Consider the following 27993-nt stretch of genomic DNA (forward strand, 5'->3'; position numbering starts at 1 on the left):
TGGGCATACATATTAAGGTCACTTTAAGATCCTTGCCTGCTTATTCTAGTACGTGGGTCATCTTGAGGTTGGTGTCTGAGTATGGCTCGTGTTTTTTGTTTGTATTTTGGAGTAATTTTGTTTGTATTTTGGAGTAAGTTTGAATTGGATTTTGTACAATTGTGCATGACATGTAGAAACCCTGGGTTCTGTTATATTCTTCTGGAAAGTATTTATTTGCTTTAACACTTAACTTGATTGGATTAAAAATGCACACTCTGGCTGGGTGTGGTGGCTCACGCCTGTAATGCCAGCACTTTGGGAGGCTGAGGCGGGTGGATCACAAGGTCAGGAGTTTGAGACCACCAGCCTGGCCAATATGGTGAAACCCTGTCTCTACTAAAAATACAAAAATTAGCCGGGCATGGTGGCGCACCTGTAGTCCCAGCTTCTCAGGAGGCTGAGGCAGGAGAATCGCTTGAACCCAGGAGGTGGAGGTTGCAGTGAGGCGAGATCGTACCATTGCACTCCAGCCTGGGCGACAGAGCGAGACTCTGTCTCAAAAAGACAAAAAACAAAAACGCCAAACAACAACAAAAAACCTGCATACTCTTTCTCCTTTGTGGCAGGAGGCACCTGAAAACTCAGTTTAGTACTTGGGCCTTCTCTTGGATTCTGTTTTTGTGTACATGGTTTAGGTGGAGGTTAGGGAGAGAATGTGGGGCCTCCTCCTTTTCCATCTGTCTCTTGCTCTTTGTCCTCTTGTTCAAGCCAGTGAGATGCTATGTGTCTTTAGGTTTGAGCCGTTCCATAGAGCACAGACTGGGGCTGCCCTCATGCCAAATGCCATGAAACTGGAAACCTTACCGTGTTCCATTCCCTTCTTGCGAATATCACTTCCCTTCCTGTATCGCTGGCCTACCTTTTCATATTTTTTTGTATTTCATCTAGAGTTTATGGTTACCTGGATTATGTTTTTGTTTTGTTTTGTTTTGTTTTTTTGAGACGGAGTCTCGCTCTGTCACCCAGGTTGGAGTGCAGTAGTGCAGTCTCGGCTCACTGCAAGCTCTGCCTCCCGGGTTCATGCCATTTTCCTGCTTCAGCCTCCCGAGTAGCTGGGACTACAGGCACCCGTCACCGTGTCTGACTAATTTTTTTTTTTTTGTATTTTTAGTAGAGACGGAGTTTCACCATGGTCTCGATCTCCTGCCCTTGTGATCCACCCACCTCGGCCTCCCAAAGTGCTGGGATTACAGGCGTGAGCCACCATGCCCGGCCTTGTTACCTGGATTATGTTTGACCCGATAGGAAGTACTTGGCCATTACTGGACATGGAGCCCTTTATCAAGTTTTTTTTTTTTTAATTAAAAAAATACTCTTTTCTTTTGGTTGTATTGGTCATACATGTTCATTATAGAACATTTGGGAAATTTAGAAACGCACACACACACAAATCATGTCACCTGTAATGCTGCCCCAGAGGCAACCACTGCCAGGCCATTGTTTTCAAAACATTCTTTCCTTTCTTTCCTCCCTCTCTTTGTCCATTCCCTCTGTCCCTTTCATCTTCTTTCCTTTTCCATCTTGGTTAAATGTAAATGGCAGTGCCTTCCTGCTACATATGCTGTATTGTGGCTGATTTTTCCTTTTAGTAACTCTTCCTAAGCCTTTCCCCGTGTGAGTACAGAGTCTGTGGCATGGCTGGTGGTGGCTGTGTGGTGGCCCTTATGTGGCAGTTGGTTCAAACAGCTCCCTGTCACTGAACAGTTACTTTGTTTAGGTATCTGTAACTTTTGCGTTTAAAATGTCTCACTAAGTAGAGTGAATATAATTGAGTGATTCAAGGAATAATTTAACAACTAGTAATTAAGTCCTTAGCATTTACTTTAATGGCAAGGATGGTGACCAGATGGAAAAGGGTTAGGGTTAAGTCTGTGCTGACCAAGAGTTGGCTAGTTTCTGTCTTTGTAAAATAACATGCCAATAGCTTCCCATGTAAACTTTTAAAAAACATGATTTTTTAAGAGCAGTTTTAGGTTCACAGCAGAATTGAGAGGAAGGAACAAGAGATTTTTAAACATACCCCATTGCTCCCCGCTCCATGTGCACAGCCTCCTTTATATCCGTGTCCCCCAACAGACGGTGCATTTGTTGCACTTGGTGAAACCTTCAGTGCCATGTCATTAGCATAGTACTGTAGTTTCACCGCCCTAGAAATGTCCCATGCTCACCTATTCACCTCCTCCCCTCTGCTTTGCACCTGGCAACCACTCATCTTTTTGTCTCTATAGTTTTGCCTTTTCCAAGACATCACAGAGTTAGGATCATGTAGCATGTCGCCTTTTCAGATTGGCTTCTTTCATTTTTTGTTTTTTTTAAAGATGGGGTCTCTTGCTTTGTTGCCCAGGCTGGAATGCAGAGTGCAGTGGCACAGTCGTAGATCACTGCAGCTTCAAACTCTTGGGCTCAAGACTCCTGAGTAGCTAGGACTACAGGCATGTGTCACCATGCCTGGCTAACTTTTAGTTTTTATTTTTTTGTAGAGACAGGATCTTGCTGTGTTGCCCAGGCTGGTTTTGAACTCCTGACCTCAAGCGATCCTCCCACCTCAGCCTTCCAAAGTGTTGGGATTAAGGCATAAGCCACCACGCCTGGTGATGGCTTTTTTTCACTTTAAACATTTTAAATAACATCTGTCTATTTGTACCTCTATATATCTCACATATTTATATCTCATGTAGGGTGCTAACTATAAAAATATCATTTTAAAGCTCTAAGTTGACTGGGTGCGGTGGCTCACACCTGTAATCCCAGCACTTTGGGAGGCCAAGGCAGGCGGATCATGAGGTCAGGAGATCAAGACCATCCTGGCTAATGCGGTGAAACCCCGTCTCTACTAAAAATTCAGAAAAACTAGCCAGGCTTGGTGGCAGGCGCCTGTAGTCCCAGCTACTCGGGAGGCTGAGGCAGGAGAATGGCTTGAACCTGGGAGGCAGAGGTTGCACTGAGATCCCGCCACTGCACTCCAGCCTGGGTGACAGAGCGAGACTCTGTCTCAAAAAAAAAGATCTAAATTAATTAGATAGTTATTAATTGGGGTTTTAGTGTCATTTTCCAGTAGAAAGGCAATTTCGCCTTTTTGTTATTCGGTGTTTTTGGATGTGAAGTTATGCTGGGCAGTATGACTGATGAGTCGGCTGAGATTTGTCTCAGAACTGAAACTCATGTTTCCCAGCATTAGCCCTTTTGTTGTTTCCCAAGGACTGTAGGTTTGCATTGATTTGAAATTCCATTAAAACCAGAATAATATGTCTTTTACAAGTCTTTTTTCCCCCAGAGGTAAGTTAGAACTTTAAATTGTTTATTATACATAAATATACATTACACATGTATATTTAAAGACACGGGGTAGATAACATTCCTGTTATTAGAAAGGAATGAGGTCGATATTTGGGATAATTATGATAATTTGAGTTTATTCTTGTAATGGCCTTCAGTGATCAAAATCTCATTTTTTCATCTTTTTTCCCAGCAGCAAGCCCTCGCAGGGAGCCTGGTAGCAGGGGCCGGAAGCTCAGTAGAGACGGACCTGTTTAAGAGGCAGCAGGCGATGCCCTCCACAGGTATGGCAGGTACATCAGGGCACGGCTAGCGTGGCCTCGGGAATGCCCCCCTCTCCTTGGGCTGCCGAGGTACAGTTGCCATGAGTTTCTGAAGAGCAGTTGCTAAACTTGGTTTCTTCCTACTTTGAAAATTAACCTGTCTTACAGTGATTATCAGCTGAACAATATTTACGTGAATTTTTCTGTGTCCTGAACTGAGGAATTTTTCAGTTGAGCAGGTGTATTCCGTGTTGGTTTTCGGTATGCATTTGTAGGCTCTTGAGTCATCACGGTGTAATTAAACACAAAATCATCTGCTTTCCAAAGTTGTCATATTTTTAAGCTGATTTTTTCAAATGATAAACTTAATACATTTTTATATAAAAGACTTCAACAGTTCAGTAGGGTATAACTTAAGCCCATGTCTGGCTTGGTACCTGCCCACTCCCCAGCCACAGCAGTAACCACTGTTAATGTTTCCCATATTCTCTCTCACAGACCTTCCTCTCTTCATACACAAGCATTGTTACATATGTGATACTTTGAAAAAGTTGAGATGCGGTCATATATAAGTTGTTATGTCTAAGGATATTAACTGAAGAGGCCATCTCTTCAGGTCATAACCTCTGTCAGTGCTCCGTGCTGTTCCGTCTTGGGGATGGTTGGTTCTTTATCAGTCAGATCCTTGTCAGTGTTCATGTGTTAGTGCCACCTTTTGTCTGTTACAGTGAACTAAGGATTGAACATGTAGTCTCATGGGTTTTTTTTCCTACATGTTTATCAGTCTATCTATCTACTTATTTTTTGAGGTAGGGTCTGGCTCACCCAGGCTGGAGTGCATCGGCATCATCATGGCTCACTGCAGCCTCTACCTCCCAGGCTTGAGCAAATCTCATGCCTCAGCCTCCTGAGTAGCTGGGACTATAGGCGCGTGCCACCACGCCCAGCTAAATGCAAAAATTTTTGCATTTTAGGTACAGTTGTGGTCCCACTATGTTGCCCAGGCTGGTCTCGAACTCCTGGGCTCAAGTCTTCTTGCCTCAGCCTCCCAAAGTGCTGGGATTATAAGCGTGAGCCACCCCGCCCGACTGTCTGTCAATATATCTAAAGGAAAAACGCCTAGAAATGAAATTGCTAGATCAAAGCGCAGATGTAGTTAAGTAATGATGGTGCTCAATTGCCCACCAAAAGGACAGGACCAGTTTTCACTGCCATCAACAATTTCTGGTTCTTTCACATTTTGATCGTTTTATTAGGTATAAGTCATTTAATCCTCATTGATCTGATGGGTGAAAAATTCCTTGTTCTGATATGGGTTTCTTTAGTTTTGAGCACGCTGTGCAGCCTCATTCCCTGTGTGCTGGGCATTTGTGAGTCTGCTCCACTGCCCACTCTCCATGCTCTCGTCCGTGTACTTGTGATGCTCCTCATGTGTGCCTGTGCTTTCTGAGTGCTAAGCGAGCCCGCCTCTGCCCGTCACACACGTTGCAGTGTTGCCTCTCAGGTTGTTGCTTGTCCTTGGCCTTTTCATGATGCTTTTTCTTATATTGGCAACATTTTAATGAGAAATTGTATTTATCAGCCTTATGTTTTATGGCTTCTGGATTTTAGTTCATGTATAGAAAGGTCTCCCTTTTCAAAGATGATAAAAACACACGTTTTTTTCTAGTACTTCTCTGGTTTTATTTTTACATCAAACTGCACCTTTTTTGAAAATTATTCTAGAGCAGTCTAAGAGGCCTCGCCTTGAAGTGGGTCACCAAGGGGTAGTTTTCCAGCACCCGGGGGCGGACGCAGGCGTTCCTCTCCAGCAACTAATGCCGACCGCACAAGGTAAGGCCCAGCAGCAGAGCCAGCTCCCCGCTCAGGAGCAGGCAGTACACTGCGGTTCCAGAAACCAGCACCAGACTCAAACTTGGGCAGTGGAGGTAGCGTGTTTGCAGTGGGTGCCTGAAATTGAGATACTTCTCTGAGTCCCGGTCGATATCATATGCAAGGCCCCCGGAGACATATTCTTGCCACACCAATGGGAGCCACACGTCGCACTGTCATAGTGTCTTTCAACAATTTTTACTCCTGTGTTTTTCCTAATTGCTGCTGTTGTGGGGGTGCCCTGTGGTGATCTGGTGCTTGTTTTGCTTGATGCTGACTTGCAAAGGTCAAGCGCCTCTCTTTCCTTTTGTGTGTGCTCGGTTGTGGCCAACTTCTCGTGTGAGTGTGGTGGGTCTTGGACAAGCACCGGGGTGTTAGACGTGTCTCCTTGTGACTCATTGGTACAAGCTGCCACACTTGGGAATCAGTGCTTTCGGCACTTTTCTTATTTTGCAGGAGGAATGCCCCCCACGCCGCAGGCCGCGCAGCTCGCTGGACAGAGGCAGAGTCAGCAGCAGTATGACCCCTCCACGGGGCCTCCCGTGCAGAACGCTGCCAGCTTGCACACCCCACTGCCGCAGCTGCCCGGGAGGCTGCCCCCAGCCGGTGTTCCCACTGCAGCCCTCTCCTCTGCGCTGCAGTTTGCACAGCAGCCGCAAGTGGTAGAGGCCCAGACACAGCTCCAAATCCCGGTGAAGACTCAGCAGCCCAATGTTCCCATCCCTGCACCCCCCAGCAGCCAACTCCCCATCCCTCCCTCGCAGCCTGCACAGCTGGCCCTCCACGTTCCCACACCTGGAAAGGTGCAGGTGCAGGCCTCTCAGCTTTCCTCCCTGCCACAGGTATGAGAAAAGATAGAGGAAAAAAAGAAAATGGTTTGCAGGATTTGCTGGCTACCTGTGTGTTAGACAGAGTGTTACACCACACTGTAATTTGTGTATTTTCTCTTAGCAGCTTGCTCCCCCAATTTAGAACAATTAGTTAATTCAGTACTTGCAATACAGTTTTATTTGGCTCTATGATATTATCTTTATTAAAGTAATAGAGAACTGGGCTGGGTTTGGTGACTCACGCCTGTAATCCCAGCCTTTGGGAGGCTGAGGCGGGTGGATTACCTGAGCTCAGGAGTTCGAGACCAACCTGGCCAACATGGCGAAACCCTGTCTCTACTAAAAATACAAAAATTAGCCAGGCGTGGTGGCAAGTGCCTGTAGTCCAAGCTACTTCAAAGGCTTAGGCAGGAGAATCACTTGAACCTGGGAGGTGAAGGTTGCACTGAGCTGAGATCACACCATTGCACTCCAGCCTGGGTGACAGAGTGAGACTCTGTCTCAAAATAATAATAATAATAATAATAATAATAATAATAATAATAATAATAATAATAGACAACTGTTATTATTGTCACTCTTAGTACCAGGGGTCCCTCCTTACTCACCCATATGTTGTGTGAAGGGCATGGTGTCAGTTATCCCTTATGATCTGCCTAGCAGCTCTCAGGTAGGTGGCAGCGACCCATTCTACCAGTGTGGAGACAAATACTCAGAGGTTCTGGGACTGGCCCCAGGTTACATGGCGATGAAGTGATGGGCGGGGCTTGACCCTAGCTCCATGTGAGTGCAAAACCATGCTGCACACCACCCACCAGACGTGCTCCCTGGACGCCTGCTTTGCTGCTTTTGGGATGCTATATGCTCTGCAAACGTGGGTAAGGCGTTACTGATGCAGCTTGATACACATTTCAGGTAGTTAAAATGCCCCTCCTCCTCCACTGATTAATTTTACCCAGTGTGTTTTTGGAATGTCCACAGTAAACTGGTTTCGGTTCCTAAGGAATAGCGAAATGCCACAGCCTGGGTGCCAGCCGTCAACAGGGCACTGACAGGGAGGCCGGGGAGGACTCTCAGCCCCCTTGGTTCTCCACTGTTTGATGCACATCAGGGCGTGGGGAGCCCACTGCAGAGAGTCTTCCCTTCCTTTTGCCTTCTCCCTCACTAACAAAGGAATTTCCTAGGTGGGCTTTGAGTTCAGGGTTTTTGTTTGTTTGTTTTGAAACAGGGTCTGGCTCTGTCACCCAGGCTGGAATGCGGTGACACGATCTCTGCTCACTGCAGCCTCTACTTCCTGGGCTTAGATAATCCTCCTGCCCCTGCCCCCTGAGTAGCTGGGACTACAGGTACACACCACTACACCTGGCTGATTTTTATATTGTTGTAGAGATGGGATTTCGCCATGCTGCCCAAGCTACAAGTTCTTTTTCTTTTTTTTTTTTTTTAGACGGAGTTTCGCTCTTGTTACCCAGTCTGGAGTGCAATGGCCCGATCTCAGCTCACCACAACCTCTGCCTCCTGGGTTCAAGCGATTCTCCTGCCTCAGCTCCCGAATAGCTGGGATTATAGGCATGTTGCCACCATGCTGGCTAATTTTGTGTTTTTAGTAAAGACGAGGTTTCTCCATTGGTTAGGCTGGTCTTGAACTCCTGACCTCAGGAGATCCGCTGGCTTTGGCCTTCTAAAGTGCTGGGATTACAGGCGTGAGTCACCGTGCCCGGCCTACGGGTTCTTTATGTTTGAGATTTATGGCAAAGTCTTAAGTATATAACGATGAAATAATAGTAACAATAATAGCTATCTCTTATTCACCACTTGTGAGGTGTGGCGTCAAGCACTGTGATGAGCAATTTATTGGCATTATTTATTTCCTTTACCTGACAACCTTATGAGGTAGAATCTTTACTATCTCCATTTTATAGATTAAAAAAACCGGAGGCCAGAAAAGCCAGCAACTGGTGGGGCTGTGGTTGGGAGCCTTTTGTGCAAGTCTGCAGGGAAGCCTTGTGCACCCACTTTGAGAAAGGCGACACATGCCGGGGCAGCTGAGCTCTTCTAGGCCTTACATTGCTTGCTTTAGGTTTTTGTGGAAATGATTCTATTTTGAACACTTCCTCACATCGAGCCACATACTGACTTAAAGCAGCTCTGTGGTTTTTCTTAGATTTAATTTACCTGCCTGTGTTACTGAAAAAATCAGCTGTGGAAAATGGTTTTATTTTATTTTATCTTTTTTTTTTTTTGAGTCAGAGTCTCACTCTGTGCCTCAGGGTGGAGCGCAGTGGCACGATCTCCGCTCACTGCAACCTCTGCCTCCTGGGTTCAAACCATTCTCCTGTCTCAGCCTCCCGAGTAGCTGGGACTACAGGCATGCACTACCATGCCCTACTAGGTTTTTTTTTTTTTCCAGCAGAGAAATGATTTATTTCACAATTTAGCTCTCTAAATAACTTTATATTCACTCCTTAAGAACAACAGTAGAGGAAATCATTTACTGATCATTTTACAATGCACATAATATCTTATGCATGCTTAGGCAACTTTTTTTTTTTTTTTTACTTTTTAGTAGAGATGGGCTTTTGCCATGTTGGCCAGGCTGGTCTGAAACTCCTAACCTCAACTAATCCACCCTCCTTGGGCTCCCAAAATGCTGGGATTACAGGCGTGAGCTGCCACACCCGGCCTGGAAAATGATTTTAAAGAAGCGCTTTACAAAGTCTGTAGGAACCTGTTACTTCTAGGTTAGCTAGGGTTGGCACACTTTCTCAGTCAAGGGCCAGGTAGTAAATGTTCCAGCTTTGCGGGCTGTTCAGTTTCTGTGGCAGAAGTGAAGACACAGCCACGCACGGACAGCACGTAAGTGGATGTGGCTGTGCTGTAATAAAGCTTCATTTCGAAAAGCCTGTGGCCAGCCGGGAGACGGTGCTGCAGATGTGAAGAAAGCAAACCCATGTCGTGGGACGGGCGCTCAGAGAGAGTGTGCTCTAGCGGTTCTGTCTCCCTTCAGCTTTTGAACAGGCTAAATCTTGTGTGAGCCTTCACTCAGCCCACCTTCCCTGCTCTCTGTGAATTTAAGTCACAGAGTCGCAGCAGTTCTCTGTGACTTTAAGTCTGTCGTTGAGGTGGTGCGAAGAGGAGGACTTTTGTTTTTCTGAGACGGAGTTTTGCTCTTGTTCCCCATGCTGGAGTAGAATGGCGCAATCTCAGCTCACCACAACCTCCGCCTCTTGGGTTTAAGCAATTCTCCTGCCTCAGCCTCCCGAGTAGCTGGGATTATAGGCATGTGCCACCATGCCCGGCTAATTTTGTATTTTTAGTAGAGATGAGGTTTCTCCATGTTGGTCAGGCTGGTCTTGAACTCCTGACCTCAGGTGATCCGCCCACCTCGGCCTCTGAAAGTGCTGGGATTATAGGCGTGAGCCACTGCGCCTGGCCTGAGGAGGATTTTTTTTAACCCTTTTAGCCTGTCTGCCATGAGAGAGGCACACTGAATTTGTATTTTATTTTATTTTATATTTTCTTGAGATAGGGTCTTGCTTTGTTGCCCAGGCTGGAGTACAGTGGCACAAACATGACTCACTGCAGTCTCAACCTCCCAGGCTCAAGCAGTCCTCCCACCTCAGCCTCCCATGTAGCTGCGACCAAAGGTGCACACCACCACACCTGGCTAATTTTTAAATTTTTTTGTAGAGATGGGGTCTTACTTTGTCAAAGCCCAGGCTCATCTTAAACTCCTGGGCTCAAGCAGTCCTCCCACTTCAGCCTCCCAAAGTGTTGGGATTACAGGCATGAGCCACTGGGCATGGCCTAAAGATAGTTCATAATGAAAACTCCTATTTGGTTTTGTGGAAGTGGGAGGATGTATTATTTGTGGACACGTTAGTGTTGGGCTGTGGATACGATGTGATTTGTTCGCTTGCATCGTGGAGCGGAAGGTGCTGGCAGTGTGCGTCTCTGGTGCTGTGGGCGCTCACGTATTTGGCACCGTCGGCTGCCCTGACATCTTTTCTTCACCTTGCGCCACTTGTGCCCTGCCCTTACAGACGGTGGCATCGACAAGGCTCCCTGTGGACCCTGCCCCGCCCTGCCCACGGCCTCTGCCCACCTCTTCTACCTCGTCCCTCGCATCTGTGAGTGGCTCCGGCCCAGGACCCTCCCCTGCTCGATCCTCTCCAGTAAATAGACCCTCCTCAGCCACCAATAAGGCACTGTCTCCAGTCACTTCCCGGACCCCAGGGGTGGTAGCATCTGCCCTCCCCAAACCACAGAGTCCTGCTCAGAATGCCACCTCGTCCCAAGACAGTTCTCAGGATACGCTGACAGAACAAATAACTCTGGTAAGCATGCTTAAGAAAGTTGTAAAATGTACTCCAGTTGGTGAAGCACATTCAGTTTTAATTGTCAAGAATGTGATGGCGTAAAACTAAATGCCTGGTCAATTCAACATGGCTTGGGAATCAGTAGACACAAGATGAAAACCAAGGGTTAGCCTTTTCTGTTGGAAGCAGACTCATGGAGGCAGTCTGCGTTTTTGTGATAAAGCCTGCAGTCTTGGGCTGCTTTCATATGGGCAGTAGACGAGGGTGGGAGAGGTCACGTGTAGCAGTTAGGCTGAGAGGGACAAGCTTGAGCGCTGGGGCCCTGCAGGCTGTGAGGTCCCTGCAGCCACCAGTCTGCAGCCCTGTGTTTTGAGAGTCACTGCCCAGCCCTTAGCACTTACTTTGAGTTGGATGACTAAGCATTTATTTTGTTCAACTTCATTAGGGGAATTAAAAGAAATGTGTATCAAAATAGAGTGTCATAAACCCCATGTTCCCCATTATTTGATTTTATCACAGTGATCAATATGCAGCTAGTCTCATTTCATTTATCCCACTCCTTTCCAGATTATTTAGAAGCAAATTCCAGACATCCTATGGTTTCCCATGTAAACACTTTGGTAGAAACATGAGGTTTTAAAGTTTTAGTCTGTTTTATAGAGCTGGGGCAGGACTATTGCTCCAGCTTCTTCTAAGGCTCCTGGAAGGGTCACATGCTCCTAGACCTCTCCTAGAACCACTTTGACCTTTGTGTTCGAATCTTACCTTTGATATTAAACTGGGACCTTGTGCTTTCTCTCTTTCTTAGTGCCTGACTGAGCCTTTTGCATAGTAGGGCTTCAAATTTCTGGGGTCTGAGTTGGTGGAACACACTCATCACATGCTGACCCCACCATCCCCCATATATCATCTGCAGGAGAACCAGGTGCATCAGCGCATTGCGGAGCTGAGGAAAGCAGGTCTGTGGTCCCAGAGGCGTCTGCCAAAGCTGCAGGAGGCCCCACGCCCCAAGTCCCACTGGGACTATCTGCTGGAGGAGATGCAGTGGATGGCCACAGACTTTGCCCAGGAGAGGAGGTGGAAGGTGGCTGCTGCGAAGAAGGTGGGTTGGAATGCGTGGAGCTGCTGTGCTGTGTGCGTTGGTGGGGGCTCGAGTTTGCAGTGGTGTAAGTGGTGGGCAGGACTCCAGACCCACTTTTTTTTTTTTTTTTTTCAGACAGGGTCTTGCTCTGTTGTCCAGGCTGGAATGTCCAGCTAATTTTGTGTTTTTTGCCACATTACCCAGACTGGTCTTGAATCCTGGGCTCAAGCGATTGCTCGCCTTGGCCTCCCGGAGTGCTGGGATTGCAGGCGTGAACCACTGTGCCTGGCAGACTCACTCTAGAGGCCTTAACCTGTGAAGTCTGGGAAGGATACTTCCCTGTTGTTTGGAGAATAACTGTGCTGTGTAATTAAGTCTCTCAGGTGGTGTCTTCAGAGCGCAGCATGCGTTGTTGGGATCAAGCCTGTGCTCACCCACTAAGCAATGATGTGGATTTAGCTTCATTTTGTTGCCTGGCTTTGCCTGGCAGTTGGAGTTAGGATACCTGCAGTGCCACAGGTTCAGGCTGGTGGCTGGGGCTGTTCAGGGAGCTGAGAGGCTAAGAGTTAGAAGGCACCTGGTATCAGTCAAGGGACAGCAAGGGGCTGTCCTAGGCTTTCCTGCCTGGCCACACGGCCTCCTGCCCTTCCTCCTGGGCTTCTAGTCTAGCTTTCTCTTTAATTTTGGCTGAGAATTTATTTTTCTCCTAACTGTTGCCAAAGCAGGCGCAGAGTCCTTGGAAGACTCTGGAGGCCCTACTGCTAACACTAGAAAAGTGAGAACAAGTGGTAGATTTCTAGAAACCCCAGGCCTCAGTGGGAAGCAGCTGTGTTTTCACTGTGTGAACAGCCGTGGCCCTTCTTTATCCTCCTCATTACTGTGTCGCTGCCTCTGTTTCTTGGGCCCTAGGGTCTTTGTTCATATTTTCTGTACTCTTAAGTCTGTGGCCTTGTGTTCTGTCCCCTGCCCTGTCCACTCCGTACCCAGAATTTTCCCCCTTGCTGTCTTCATGTAGGGTAGGCAGAGAAAAGCTGAGACCACAGGGTGAGAACCGTGGGGTTCTGAGGGTCAAGGGTCTCAAGTCAGATTCATAAGCATTCCAGAAAAACCCAGATTCTTCCTTAAACCAGCCTTTCCACAAAGAAGATAGTCCTGAACATGGTGGACACCAGGCTGGATAGGGCAGGAGGCCAGACATGTAGATGCCAGGCTGGACATGTGGATGCCGGGCTGGATGGGTGGGGGCTGGCCGATGGGCTAGAGTGGGAGCTGGTGGGGTTGGCTGAAGAGCAGTGCAGCACCTACAGGGCACAGGCCAGGGCCATCTCTCAACAGCTGAGTGATGCATCTGCAGCCAGGCTTGCCCTTCCCTGTGCCTCCTGCCTCTCGCTGGGGTAGACAGGGAGAGGCTGCAGAGCAGCCCACCCTGATCAGGGCCTGTGTTGACGACAGTGAGCCCCGTTGGAGGCCGAGTGGGAACACGGCGTGTGCGCAGAGTCCCGGCGGTAGTTGAGTGCATTTCCATCCCTAGAACGGGTGTGGGGATGACAGCCATTGTGCTCTCAGGGCTCCAAAGGTTTTCTCATCTTAATTCTCTCCACCCATTTGAGGTTCTGTTGGTGGGTATGTGAAGTGTCTAAACTTTTGGAAAGCAGTTTGACAATTTAAAGCAAAAGCTTGAAAAATGTGAATTATCGCAGCCCAATAATGTCTATAACTGGTGCAGCATTCATGAAATGAGACGCTGACCCATGTTTATTGAATGGAGAGATGTTAATCATCTATTAAATGGGAAAAGAAGATTATAGCACAATATGGTATTCTAGTTTTGAGGAAAATAATGTGTATTTGGTGAAAAGTATAAAAACACTTTCTAGAAAAGTCAAGCTAAATATTGATGGTGGTTTTTGCTTATAGTCATGTTTCTCCTAATCCACCCTAAGAGCATACGAGGATGTATATGACAGTGAATTGTATGTAATTTTAGTCTGAGAAGATTTTTAAAAAGTTACATATCCTTTTTTTTCCAGCATGACATAGAGTACAACATACAATTCTTGCACTTTTATTCACCAGCTCGTTAGAACTGTGGTGCGCCATCATGAGGAGAAGCAGCTCCGTGAAGAAAGGGGGAAGAAGGAAGAGCAGAGCAGACTGAGGCGGATAGCCGCCTCCACGGCCCGGGAGATAGAGTGCTTTTGGTCGAATATTGAACAGGCGAGTGCTGCAGTTGTCATGGGGTCGTAAGAATCAGTCTATCGGAGCTGGTGAGGCCACTTCCCAAGACCAGAGCTCGGGCACCTTGCTTAGGAAGCTTTCGAGCACCAGAGCCAGCAGTGTGTGCACTCTCCTCGGCTGTTGCTTGTTGGCCTTTGAATGAGCTGCTCGTGCCTCCGTCTGTCTTGCACAGGGGATGCACCTCAGCTGTGGCTGCCCTCTGAGGTGCTTCATGCCGTGGAGGGGCTCTGGGCGTTGTTTCAGGGTTAGCGTGAGTCACCACCACGGTTACTTCTAGAGCGGCTGCTCGCTCGCTTGCTTTCCTTTTTTGAAATTTTAATTCTTACCTCACCACCGAATAGAACCTGGGCAGGATGTAGTTAGTATGAAATAAATGAAAAAGCACCAAACTGACGAGGCTGGAAAACACTGTTTTTAGACTCTGCTTATGTGCTTTAGTGTTTTGTATGCAGAACGTCTGTAATTCCCATCCTTAGTAATGTGCTTGTTCATTTAATCCTTTGCATTTAGGTTGTGGAAATAAAACTACAAGTAGAATTAGAAGAAAAAAGGAAGAAGGCCTTAAATTTACAGAAAGTTTCCAGGAGAGGTAGGACCCTTTAAAAAAAGGCTCACCACGCTTGGGTGGTATTTTGTTCGGATTCTTTTCTCAGCAGGCAGTCTCCTGGCGCTGTGGCTTCCCACAGAGGACATCTGCTCATCAGCCAGCTGCCTGATTGTTACATTTCTCTTTGTGTGGCCATCCTAGTTTTATGCCTCAGTGCTTTTGAGATGTGCTAGTGTGAGTCAGCACCCCCAAGTTGATAAACTCTGGGACACAGAACTGGGGTTCAGTCCCTGGACAGTGAGTGAGGAGCTTCTTGAGGTGTTTGCCATGCAGGAGGATCCTTGGGTGCCTGGCTGGGTGACGCCTCCCTGTCGTTCTTCCTTTGATGTTTCTTCGGCAGCTGCCTCCGCTCATTATGTGCCACTCCACTTATGATGTGCACGGCACCAGTGGTGGCAGCATTCACTGTTTCCTTTGCCTCTGAGGACACCCCCAGGAGGGTGGGCATTGTGTTTCCCCATTATTGATGAGGAACCCGAGGCTGAGAGGTGGCTGCTGCTGAAAGTCATAGAGCCACAAGTTAGTAAAAACCACTGCCCTGCGTGATGATGCTGAGGAGGCAGAACTCATGCGTCCTTCCTTTCCCTGCACGTGGGTGGAGGCAGCAGGACCCTGCCTGGAAAGCAGAGACGCCCTCGCCAAGCATGGGGGGCCTTGGGAACGAACTGTGCTCCTTGTCTCTCTAGGGAAAGAATTGAGACCTAAAGGATTTGACGCATTACAGGAAGGTTCTCTGGTAAGTTTGGGGTTGTTACTGTGCTGTGTGAGAAGGAGTAGAAGCAGCTCCAGTAGAGTGGGCCTTTTCATTCTTATCCAGAGGAATTTGTAGGCTGTGACTATTACTCCCTTTCTTTTCTTTTTTTTTTTTTTTGTTTTTGAGACAGAGTCTTGCTCTGTCGCCCAGGCTGGAGTGAAGTGGCACGATCTCGGCTCACTGCAACCTCTGCCTCCCAGGCTCAAGCAATTCTCCTGCCTCAGCCTCCCGAGTAGCTAGGACTACAGGCGCACGCCGCCACACCTGGCTAATTTTTTTTTTTTTTTTTTTGTATTTTAGTAGAGATGGGGTTTCACCATGTTGCCCAGGCAGGTCTCAAACTCCTGAGCTCAGGCATTCCGTCCGCCTTGGCCTCCCAAAGTGCTAGGATTACAGGCGTGAGCCACCGCGCCCGGCCTATTACTCCCTTTCATTATAGACTCAGTCTACTTTGAAAATAAACTGGTGCTTTATAGCCTTAGTCTCACGTGGGGTGTTAATTTGGCAGTGACAGCTGAACACAGTGAGCATTGATCATGTCCTCGCTCCCCCACTGCCCTGCCCCGACCCCAAATGGAGGCTGAGGGCAGCCTAGCAGGCTTGCCCCGGGGCTCCCCCAACCTGTCCCATGGACACTGCTGTCTTGGTTTCCCATTCTGAGTGTTTGGATCTCATGCTTGTGGTTTTTCTTTCTTTTCTTTCAGGATTCAGGAATGTCTGGAAGAAAAAGAAAAGCTAGCATATCTTTGACTGATGACGAAGGTCTGTTCCCCCTCAGCACTATCTTTGTCATCTCCAGGGCTGCTGATGAGATGACACAGAGCTGCGGCGACTTGGGGTTTAGTCTTGTCATCTTCAGCTGGTTGGAAAGCTCAGCCTTTGTATTTATCCAGATGTCTCTCAGTGTATAGAGTACTTTTTGTATCTCTAGAGGACTTGGGATGTTTTCTGGAGCAACATGGTCGTATCTGCTTTTTGAGGTTTGGAAACTTGGGTGCATCTTGGAGAGTGTTGGGGCCCCATGCTCCTGTGGCACAGGGCCAAGCCTGTTTCTGTCCTTGAGAGGTGGCCCTGGTATGTCCTCTGGTAGACCCATGGTTGCCAGCCATTGGGATTTCAGGAGAAACTCATGTGAATTTTAGATGTTGGAGAAACCTCGTTCAGATGAGAACAGATACCTGAGCACTCAGTGTGTGAGCTGGGGACAGCCCACGGCCATGACCTATTTCCAAACCCATGTGGATTGAGTACAGAAGTCCTCAGGAGTAGACTGGATTTTTAGAGACAGAGTGGGGAGCAGGAGTAGAGAGGTTGGAGAAACTTTCTTGGGTGTTCGTGTGGCGGTTCCTGTCAGGTGCCAGGTAAGGCCTGCAGTTTCTCCTTCGGCTCTTTGATCAGCATCAGTGTGGGTTTATTGGCTTGATTTGGTGAAGTGTGTTAACTTTTCCAAATTTTTGAAGATTGATCTTTGCTATGTGTTGATTTTTATTTGGAAGTCAACAGGGAGTTTGGCCAGATTGTTGGCATGAAACTGGCAGTATTCAGTTCTGCTGCGTATGACAGAAACAAAACAGCAGTGTGGCAGATCAGTGAGGAGCCTGAGGGCACATGGCCCAGGACTGGCACAGCATTGTGGTGGCATTTTCAGGCCCCTCCCAAGCGATTCTCTTGCCTCAGCCTCCTGAGTAGCTGAGACTACAGGTGCGGACTACTACGCAGCTAATTTTTGTATTTTTAGTAGAGATGGGGTTTCACCATGTTGGCCAGGCTGGTCTCAAACTCCTGACCTCAGGTAATCCACCCGCCTCAGCCTCCCAAAGTGCTGGGATTACAGGTGTGAGCCACTACATCTGGCCTGGTGCTGAATTCTAGATAGTACCATCCTGCACTGGGGATGGATTGAACTCTGGCCTTTCAGACAACAAGAGAAGCACAACAGAGTACAGTAGGTTTGTGTCTTTCATGTTACCTGGAAAGGATTAGGTCATTTCTTCATGAGGAACACCTTTTCTCTGGCCTGCACTCTGGTAGCTGCGGTCGGCTTTATGTAGATTGACCTCTCCACTTTCCTTATTTTCTCACATTCTCAGGAGCACATTTGTGTACAGTCATGTGTTTCTTAACAACGGGGATATATTCTGAGAGATGCGTTGCTGGACAATTTTGTTGTTATGTGAATGTACAAAGTACTCACCCAAACCTAGATGGTGCAGCCTGTGCCTCCGGCTACAAACCTGCACACACGTGACTCTCCTGAATCCTGTGGGTAATTGGAATATAGTGGTATTTGTGCATCTAAACATATCTTGACACAGAAAAGGTAACGTAAAGATACGGTATTACAGTCTTACAGGGTCCCATTGCATATGCGGTCCATTGTTGGTAGAAACGGCATTATGTGGTGCTCAGCTGTATTGAAACAAACTTTTATTTGACTTCTGTTTAATGCCTAAAGATGTCTTAGGGTAACTCAGAGAAGGCCAAATTAACCACCCGAGGTCGTCTTTACTTTTCTTTTCCAAAACTCTCCACCCTGGAAACCAAGTGATCAGAAGGTAGAAGGAATGGCAGAAGGCGTTTCCAAGAGGAGGGGATGGCCAGGCCTGTCGTGAGCCACCAGGGTGTCGAGTACAGTCAGGAAAGGCAGAACCTGGAGGCCCAGCGACTTGTGTGGTTGGGGTCAGGTGCCTAGGCCTTCTTGGTGGGCAGTGGGGGTCTTGTAGTGAAGAAATGAGGAAGAGTTTTGATGGTAGGAAGGGAGAGATGTTACGTTAGATTGTGAGAGAAGAAAAGTTGAGAGCCAGCTGAGAGGAGAGATGGTGCGGGCCCCCTGCAGGCCCCCAGGTCGGGAGAGGGTCCGTGGACAGAGGGAGTTTGGCTGTGGGGATGCTGGTAGCTGCTCTTTTCTCTGCCAGGAGCCAAGATCTCTATGGCGAGTGAGGCGTGAGGTTCAGGGCTGGAGGGCTGAAGAGAGCGGAGTGGGCTTGGGTTGGTGATTGTGGAGGACAGGAGAGCCAAGGAGAGTGTTAGGCTGATGTGGCTGGGCCTCGTGAGATGGGCGATGATGACTTCACGGTGATCCCAGATGGCATGCTTGTGGGCTTTCCACAGTGGGGCTCTGCAGGAAGGTAGGAGGGTTGACAGCATTCCGTATGTTGGCCTGAAGAAGGTCTGCCATGTGTGGAAAAACCAGGGCTGTCATTCACAGCCTGAAGTGGAAGGGGAAATACGCTTCCAGTTTCCTGCCCATTTAATTAAATTTAACCTGAGAAGTTTAAAAGCTCAGTTTCAATTTCTGTAATAGCTATGCAAAATAATTTCGAAGCCTTATAGTGTGTAACGAGTAACGGACACTCAAGTGGTGTTGCCTCTCAGTGACACTTGCTGATAACCATTTTAGTGGACGACGAAGAGGAAACAATTGAAGAGGAGGAAGCAAATGAAGGCGTTGTGGACCACCAAACAGAACTTTCTAATTTAGCCAAGGAAGGTAGGCTGTTGCTACCTTATTAAACATTCAGTAAGTAAAAAGAAACATTTAAAACATGTGAGATGTGAATAATAATATATTGAGTAACAGCAGCAGTGCCTGTTTTATGGAAAACAGTCCCTGTGTGCCTGCTGCTGCTCTCTCTCCTGACCTGGAGGTCCTGGCCCTCCTGGGTTGTGTGTCGGACACTGCCCTGACTGTCTTTCTTCCCTGCCACCTGCATGTGTCTCCCTGAATGTACCGTTCATCTTGAGTGTGTGAGAACTTCATATGAATGAATCCCACCACAGCTTGACTGAATGTACCGTTCATCCTGAGTGTGTTAGAACTTCATACGAATGAATCCACCACAGTTTGACGGGCTTGCTCTCTCTACTCAGCCTGGATGTCCTGAGTTTCAGCCACAGTGTTAGGTGTTGCTATCAGTGTCTTTGCCAGGCAGTATTCTTTTTGTAAACATGTGACCGACTATTTTTTGTGCTGTTGGTGGCCATTCACCTGGTTCCCTGTGTTTGCTGTGAGCATTCTCCTATTCCCCAGGCATGTGTGCGTGAGTGGCTTGCCTGTGCTCAGGGGCAGGAGAGTAACTGTTGTTTAGAGTGGGTGTGCCAAGCTCCACATCTCAGGAAGGAACTCTTTTTTTTTTTTTTTTTTTTTTTGAGATGGAGTCTCGCTGTCACCCAGGCTGGAGTGCGGTGGCGTGATCTCGGCTCACTGCAAGCTCCGCCTCCTGGGTTCACGCCATTCTCCTGCCTCAGCCTCCTGAGTAGCTGGGACTACAGCCGCCCGCCACCACGCCGAGCTAATTTTTTGTGTTTTTTAGTAGAGATGGGGTTTCACCATGTTAGCCAGGATGTTCTGCATCTCCTGACCTCATGATCCACCCGCCTCGGCCTCCCGAAGTGCTGGGATTACAGGCTTGAGCCACCGCGCCCAGCCTAAGAAGGAACTCTTTTTTAAAAAAATTATATATATATATATTTAGTTTTATTGCCATTCTTTCATTGCTATAACACATCTCAAGAACTCTTGATATTGTCTGCCACTCTGGGGGTAAAAAGTAGTATCTCCTTGTGGTTTTAATTTGCACTTTTGTGATAACTGATGAAGTGAAGCATCTTTTCGTGTTTCTTCCTTTGTTCATTTTGGCTTATTTTGGTGTTGAGTTTTCTTTCCTTATTGACTTGTTGGTGATGGTCTTTATATATTCCGGACATGAATTCTTGGTCAGTTCTGTGTTGCAGTGACATTTTCCCAGTTGGTGGTGTGTCTTTTCACTCTTTGCAGTACCTTTCGATGAAAGGCGTTCTTAATTTCAGCATACAGCAAGTCCTCATTTCATGTCGTCAATAAGTTCCTGGAAACTGCAACTTTAAGTGAAATGACGTTACATTAATGTTGTTTTATTATAGCCACGAGGAAAAAAAAATTGGTTTTGTTATACAGTTGACCCTTGAACAATGTGGGGATTAGGAGTGCCAACCTGCCCCCACCACCTGCACTGTTGAAAATTTGCATATAGCTTTTGACTCCTTCAAAACTTACTAATAGCCTACTGTTGACTGGAAGCCTTATCAATAACATGAAACAGTCGATGAACACATATTTTATGTGGTTTTTTCTTTTTTCTTTTTTTTTTTTTTTGAGACAGAGTCTCACTCTGACACCTAGGCTGGAGTGAGTGGCGGATCACAGCTCACTGCAGCCTTAACTTCTTGGGCTCAGACGATCCTTCCACCTCAGGCTCCCAGGTAGCTGGAACTATAGGTGCGTGCTACCACGCCCAGCTGATTTTTGTGTTTTTTGTAGATACGGGATTTCAGGCTAGTCTCAAACTCCTGGGCTCAAGCGAGCCTCCCATCTTCGCTTCACGAAGTGCTGGGTTTACAGATGTGAGCCATCGTGCCTGGCCTATTTTGTATGTTATGTGTATTTAATATTATGTACTGTATTCTTACAACAAAGTAAGCCGGAGAAAAGAAAATGTTAAAAAATAAGGAAGAGAAAATACATTTACTATTTATTAAGTGGACGTGAATAACTATAAAGGTCTTCATCCTCATCATCTTCATGTTGAGTAGGATGAGGAGGGAGTGGGTGAGGGGGAGGGGAAGGGGTTGGTCCTGCTGTGGATAAAATCTGCATGGAAGAGGACCCTCACAGTTCCAACCCAAGTTGTCCACCGATCAGCTATACGTCATTTTGCTCAAAGTTACAATTTCTAAGAACCAGCCTATTGATGATGTTTAGTGAGGAGTTACTGTAGTTGAATTTATCAATCTTTTTTTTTTTTTTTTTTTTTTTTTTTTTTTTTTTTTTAATTGATCATTCTTGGGTGTTTCTCGCAGAGGGGGATTTGGCAGGGTTACAGGACAATAGTGGAGGGAAGGTCAGCAGATAAGCAAGTGAACAAAGTTCTCTGGTTTTCCTAGGCAGAGGACCCTGCGGCCTTCCGCAGTGTTTGTGTCCCTGAGTACTTGAGATTAGGGAGTGGTGATGGCTCTTAACGAGCATGCTGCCTTCAAGCATCTGTTTAACAAAGCACATCTTGCACCGCCCTTAATCCATTCAACCCTGAGTGGATACAGCACATGTTTCAGAGAGCACAGGGTTGGGGGTAGGGTCACAGATCAACAGGATCCCAAGGCAGAAGAATTTTTTCTTAGTACAGAACAAAATGAAAAGTCTCCCATGTCTACCTCTTTCCACACAGACATGGCAACCATCCGATTTCTCAATCTTTTCCCCACCTTTCCCCCCTTTCCATTCCACAAAACCGCCATTGTCATCATGACCCGTTCTCAATGAGCTGTTGGGTACACCTCCAAGATGGGGTGGTGGCCGGGCAGAGGGGCTCCTCACTTCCCAGTAGGGGCGGCCGGGCAGAGGCGCCCCTCACCTCCTGGACGGGGCGGCTGGCCGGGCGGGGGGCTGACCCCCCCACCTCCCTCCCGGACGGGGCGGCTGGCCGGGCGGGGGGCTGACCCCCCCACCTCCCTCCCGGACGGAGCGGCTGGCCGGGCAGAGGGGCTCCTCACTTCCCAGTAGGGGCGGCCGGGCAGAAGCGCCCCTCACCTCCCGGACGGGGCGGCTGGCCAGGCGGGGGGCTAACCCCCCACCTCCCTCCCGGACGGGGCGGCTGGCCGGGCGGGGGGCTGACCCCCCCACCTCCCTCCCGGACGGAGCGGCTGGCCGATCAGAGGGGCTCCTCACTTCCCAGTAGGGGCGGCCGGGCAGAGGCGCCCCTCACCTCTCGGACCGGGTGGCCGGCCAGGCGGGGGGCCGAACCCCCACCTCCCTCCTGGACAGGGCGGCAGGCTGGGCGGTGGGCTAACCCCCCCACCTCCCTCCCGGACGGGGCGGCTGGCCGGGCGGGGCGGCTGGCCGGGCGGGGCGGCTGGCCGGGTGGGGGGCTGACCCCCTCCACCTCCCTTCCGGACGGGGTGGCTGGCCAGGCGGGGGGCTGACCCCCCCACCTCCCTCCCGGACGGAGCGGCTGGCCGATCAGAGGGGCTCCTCACTTCCCAGTAGGGGCGGCCGGGCAGAGGCGCCCCTCACCTCTCGGACCGGGTGGCCGGCCAGGCGGGGGGCCGAACCCCCACCTCCCTCCTGGACAGGGCGGCAGGCTGGGCGGTGGGCTAACCCCCCCACCTCCCTCCCGGACGGGGCGGCTGGCCGGGCGGGGCGGCTGGCCGGGTGGGGGGCTGACCCCCCCCACCTCCCTTCCGGACGGGGCGGCTTGCCGGGCGGGGGGCTGGCCCCCCCACCTCCCTCCCGGATGGGGCGGCTGGCCGGGCGGGGGGCTGGCCCCCCCACCTCCCTCCCGGACGGGGCGGCTGGCCGGGCGGGGGGCTGACCCCCCCACCTCCCTCCCGGACGAGGTGGCTGCCGGGCGGAGATGCTCCTCACTTCCCAGACGGGGTGGCTGCTGGGCGGAGGGGCTCCTCACTTCTCAGACGGGGCGGTTGCCAGGCAGAGGGTCTCCTCACTTCTCAGACGGGGCGGCCGGGCAGAGACGCTCCTCACATCCTGGACGGGGCGGCAGGGCAGAGGTGCTCCCCACATCTCAGACGATGGGCGGCCGGGCAGAGCCGCTCCTCACTTCCGAGATGTGATGGCGGCCGGGAAGAGGCGCTCCTTGTCTCCTAGATGGGATGGCGGCCGGGCAGAGAGGCTCCTCACTTTCCAGACTGGGCAGCCAGGCAGAGGGGCTCCTCACTTTCCAGACTGGGCAGCCAGGCAGAGGGGCTCCTCACATCCCGGACGATGGGCGGCCAGGCGGAGACGCTCCTCACTTCCCAGACGGGGCGGCAGCCGGGCAGAGGCTGCAATCTCGGCACTTTGGGAGGCCAAGGCAGGCGGCTGGGAGGTGGTTGTAGCGGGCCGAGATCACGCCACTGCACTCCAGCCTGGGCACCATTGAGCACTGAGTTAACCAGACTCTGTCTGCAATCCCGGCACCTCGGGAGGCCGAGGCTGGCAGATCACTCGCGGTTAGGAGCTGGAGACCAGCCCGGCCAACGCAGCGAAACCCCGTCTCCACCAAAAAAATACGAAAACCAGTCAGGCGGGGCGGCGCGCGCCTGCAATCGCAGGCACTCGGCAGGCTGAGGCAGGAGAATCAGGCAGGGAGGTTGCAGTGAGCTGAGATGGCAGCAGTACCGTCCAGCTTCGGCTCGGCATCAGAGGGAGACCGTGGAAAGAGGGGAGAGGGGAGAGGGGAGAGGGGAGAGGGGAGAGGGGAGAGGGAGAGGGAGAGGGAGAGGGAGAGGGAGAGGGAGCTGAATTTATCAATCTTGTTCACAAAGATATATCATCTAAAATTTTTCTGCTTTTACTCTTAGGTTGTGAAATGAGTGCAGTTTCCTTTTTTTCCCCCAAATGCATATTTGGAAAGCCATATTGAAAAGCCTGTCTTTTCCCCACTGATCTTAAGTACCAGCTCAGACGTAAAACAGGTTTCCTTCTATGCATGGCTCTTTCTGGGATCTTTATTCTTTTATTGGCAAATTTGTACCAATCTGTACTGATACCACACCGTCTTTCTTACTATCGCTTTATAATAGTTCTTGATGTCTGGTTAGGTAAGTTCTTCTGCCTTGCTCTGTGTTAGGAGGATCTTGTCTATTTGGGGACTATTTCAGAAATATGCTAGAATCAGCTCATCAAGTTTCACAGAAAAACCTATTGGGAGTTTTGATTAGAATTTAATTGCATTAATGGATGTTTTGTGAGAATTGCTGTCTTTATGAAGTTCAGCCTTTCCAGTCTATGATCAAAATATAGTTCTCCCCTTCACTTAGGTCTTCCTAAATAGCTTTCCATAAAATTTCATGATTGTGTCTCTTTTGTTAGATTTAATTCTAGGTACTATATATTTTTAAAAGTTGTGCTAAATGGTATATTTTCTAAAATTATATTTTAAATATATTACTGGTATGTGTCAGTACAGTAGATTTTATTTCTCTTATACTCAGCAACTTTTCTGAACTCTGTTCGTTAATTCTTTGTATACAGTCTTGTATACAAAGTCTTTGTATACTTCTCTGAAGAGTTTTTCCTTTATAATCCTTGTTCCTTTTATACTACTTTTTCTTGCCGTTTTGTGCTAGGTAGGACTTTCAGTAAAGTGTTGAGTTCGTGCTAGTGGTGGACAACTTTGGCTTGTTCTTGCTTTGAAAGGGAGCACTTTCAGTAGAAAGGCAGAGCGTTAGAGTGTTGAGTCATAACTGCATGGTTCAAACCTAATGTTTGTTGCCTACTGACCCCACGGCCTCGGTCAGGTTGTCTGAGCTCTCCGTGGTGTTTTTCTCAGTTGTAAATGGGATAACCGGTGTTCTTCTGAGGATTTGCAGTGCGTGGAAACCTTGGCCTGACGTGTTCTACGGTGTGCTCTTCACTACTGCTCTCAGGATGACTATGATGATACCTTTAATGTTTCATGAATGGACATGGTGTATAGGGTTCTTGTAGATATTTTTATAAGATTAGTGAAGTTTGTATCTATTCTTCAGTGTTTCTGTTGTAGATGGGTATTGCATGCTTTGTTTGTTAGTTTTGACAGAGTCTTGCTCTGTCGCCCAGGCTGGAGTGCAGTGGCACGATCTCAGCTCACTGCAACCTCCGCCTCCTGGGTTCAAGCGATTCTCCTGCCTCAGCCTCCTGAGTAGCTGGGATTACAGGCACCAGCCACCATGCCTGGCTATTTTTTATATTTTTAGTAGAGACAGGGTTTTACCGTGTTGCCCAGGCTGGTCTCCAACTCCTGACCTCAGGTGATCTGCCCACCTGAGCCTCCCAAAGTGCTGGGGTTACAGGCTGAGCCACCGCGCCTGACCCTCATACATTAAATTGAGGAATATGACTTTTTCTTTTCTTCATAGTCAATTTTGATAGTCAGATTTTCTAGGAATTTCTTTATTTCATCTACATTTTAAAATTTATTGGCATACATTGTCAATAATTTCTCCTTACAGTGTTTCCGATCTTGGCTGTGTTTGTATGTATGTCCCTTCTTTCCCCTAATACTGTGTATTTGTGCCTATTTATTCTTGATAGTCTTGTCAAAAGTTTGTCAGATTCTTTTTTTTTTTTTAATCTGGGGCCTGTATATTGTTTTCTGTTTTGTTTCTGCTCTTAGTATTTCTTTTTTAAAAACATCTTTTTCTGAGTTTTTAACTTGGATGACTAGCTTCCTAATTTTCATCAGCTCATTAATATAAACATTTAAGGGTCTGAATTTTTCCGTAATACTGCTTTAGCTGAATATCATATTTATTATTCAGTTTTAAATATTTTCTGATTTCCCCTGTATATATATTTTATTGACCCATGAGTTATTTAGAAGGATGTTTCTTAATTTCCAAACAATACAAGGTTTTCAATATATATTTTTATTATTATTCTACATTAATTGCATTTTGATCAGACAGAAGATGTATGGGATTCTCACTGACCTGGATTTTGTTGAGGTAGGTTTTGAATGGACCAGTTTATAAACATTCCATACATGCTTTAAAACAACATACATTCATCAGGTTATGGTACAATTCTTTCTCTGAGTCCACCAGGTAGAACTTGTTGATTGCATTATCCAGTTCTTATCCTTACTGATTTTTGTCTTCTTGCTCTATCAATTACTGAGAGAAGTATGTTAAAATGTTCCATTATGATAATGAGTATCTATTTCTCCTTAAGTTTCTGTCAGTTTTCATTTTACGTATTTTGAGACTATGTTAGTATGTGCATATATAGATTTAGAATTGTTATCCTATTACGTCATCAGTTTTACTTGATTCTAGATAATTTTATCATGTCTGTGTTCTATTTTATGAATTCTCCTTTAAGCTCTTCCTAGTCTTTTGTTAACCCATTGATTAAGTGTTAAATTCCAGTTACCAGTTTGTTTTAAGACATTCCCAATGGTTTTTTAGAAAACCTACATGAAATTTTAAAATTATCTCTTGCTCTGTATTCAGACTTTCAGTCATCTCTTTTATTTCTTCAAATATGAAATTTTATAATCTCTGCCTAATAATTGCATGGGTGATGTTTTTGCAGGTCTGATTCTGCTGTCGTTTATGAATCCTGGTTTCTGCTGATGGTACATTGTTTCCTAGCGTACTTTGTGATTTTTGACAATTTATTGGTGTAGGGACCAGCCCCACAGGGTCGGTGGGTTTCTTCCCACCGTGTGCAGAGACGAGAGATTGTGGAAATAAAGACACGAGACAAAGAGATAAAAGAAAAGACAGCTGGGCCCAGGGGACCACTACCACCAAGACGCGGAGACTGGTAGTGGCCCCGAATGTCTGGCTGCGCTATTATTTATTGGATACAAAGCAAAAGGGGCAGGGTAAAGAGTGTGAGTCATCTCCAGTGATAGGTAGGGTCACGTGGGTTACGTGTCCACTGGACAGGGGGCCCTCCCCTGCCTGGCAGCCGAGGCAGAGAGAGAGAGGGAGAGAGAGAGACAGCTTGCGCCATTATTTCTGCATATCAGAGACTTTTAGTACTTTCACTAATTTTGCTACTGTTATCTAAAAGGCAGAGCCAGGTGTACAGGATGGAACATGAAAGCAGACTAGGAGCGTGACCACTGAAGCACAGCATCACAGGGAGACGGTTAGGCCTCCGGATAACTGTGCGCGGGCGATAACTGTGCGCGGGCCTGACTGATGTCAGGCCCTCCACAAGAGGTGGAGGAGTAGAGTCTTCTCTAAACTCCCCCCAGGAAAGGGAGACTCCCTTTCCCAGTCCGCTAAGTAGTGGGTGTTTTTCCTTGACACTGAGGCTACAACAGGCGTCTTCCCAGATGCTGGCGTTACCGCTAGACCGAGGAGCCCTCTGGTGGCCCTGTCCGGGCATAACAGAAGGCTCGCAGGCTTGTCTTCTGGTCACTTCTCACGATGTCTCCTCAGCTCCTATCTCTGTATGGCCTGGCTTTTCCTAGGTTATGATTATAGAGCGAGGATTATTATAATATTGGAATAAAGAGTAATTGCTACAAACTAGTGATTAATGATATTCGTATATAATCATGTCTGTGATCTAGATCTAGTATAACTCTTGTTGTTTTATATATTTTATTACACTGGAACAGCTCGTGCCCTTGGTCTCTTGCCTCGGCACCTGGATGGCTTGCTGCCCACATATTGGAACTTCATTGTGGAAGTTCCAATCTGTGTTCTTTTGTAAAGCATGTCTCTTGTAAACAGCATATAGTTGGTCTTCTCTGCCCTACAGTTTATTCTAACATCCCTATGTCTCTAAATTGGAGTGTTTAGTACATTTGTATTAAATTTAAGCCTGTTCTATTAATAATTGGGCCTAGATCTATCCTAATTTTAAAATTTATCTTGTATTTTCTCACCTGTTCTTTAGTCAATCTCTTTATGGTTAAAGCATCAGGCAAGTATTTACAAATTATTTCCTTTCCTCTTCTCTGTTAGCTTTCTGTATTCTTGTTGTAGGGGCTATCTGATTATGGTGCACATTCTTGACTTACTAGATATCCTATTAAATTAGCGCTGTATACTCTCTGTGGGGCAGAGTTTGGGAGCAGTCTTGCTGGGTGGTTGTGGCGCAGGTCTCCTGTGAAGATGGTTTTCAGAAGGCTTGATGTAGCAGGCTGGAGGATGCCATTCCAGGCTGGTTCATTCTGCCAGCTGATGGGCTCTGGTTGCATGCTGAGGGCAGGTTGAGTGTCCTCCTGACCTGGG

The 27993-nt window shown here is 47.8% G+C and overlaps 1 protein-coding gene across 18 annotated transcripts in view; it reads left to right on the plus strand.

The window, feature by feature from the left end:
• Positions 1-27993, plus strand: part of EP400 (E1A binding protein p400) — a 131753-nt gene that overhangs the window by 26186 nt on the left and 77574 nt on the right. For 11 of the 18 annotated variants that reach the window (XM_019038568.4, XM_055357664.2, XM_055357660.2 and 8 more), the window contains 10 exons: positions 3512-3602; positions 5307-5414; positions 5910-6295; positions 10327-10620; positions 11519-11704; positions 13760-13900; positions 14432-14510; positions 15215-15264; positions 15987-16044; positions 18683-18772. In XM_019038568.4, coding sequence (XP_018894113.3) covers positions 3512-3602; positions 5307-5414; positions 5910-6295; positions 10327-10620; positions 11519-11704; positions 13760-13900; positions 14432-14510; positions 15215-15264; positions 15987-16044; positions 18683-18772 — 1483 coding nt within the window. The remainder of the gene's footprint in view (positions 1-3511; positions 3603-5306; positions 5415-5909; positions 6296-10326; positions 10621-11518; positions 11705-13759; positions 13901-14431; positions 14511-15214; positions 15265-15986; positions 16045-18682; positions 18773-27993) is intronic. The other 7 variants (XM_055357663.2, XM_055357659.2, XM_055357671.2 and 4 more) reach the window with 3 other exon arrangements.

Source organism: Gorilla gorilla, chromosome 10 (assembly GCF_029281585.2).
Source record: "Gorilla gorilla gorilla isolate KB3781 chromosome 10, NHGRI_mGorGor1-v2.1_pri, whole genome shotgun sequence".
In the NCBI taxonomy this organism is placed as follows: domain Eukaryota; kingdom Metazoa; phylum Chordata; class Mammalia; order Primates; family Hominidae; genus Gorilla; species Gorilla gorilla.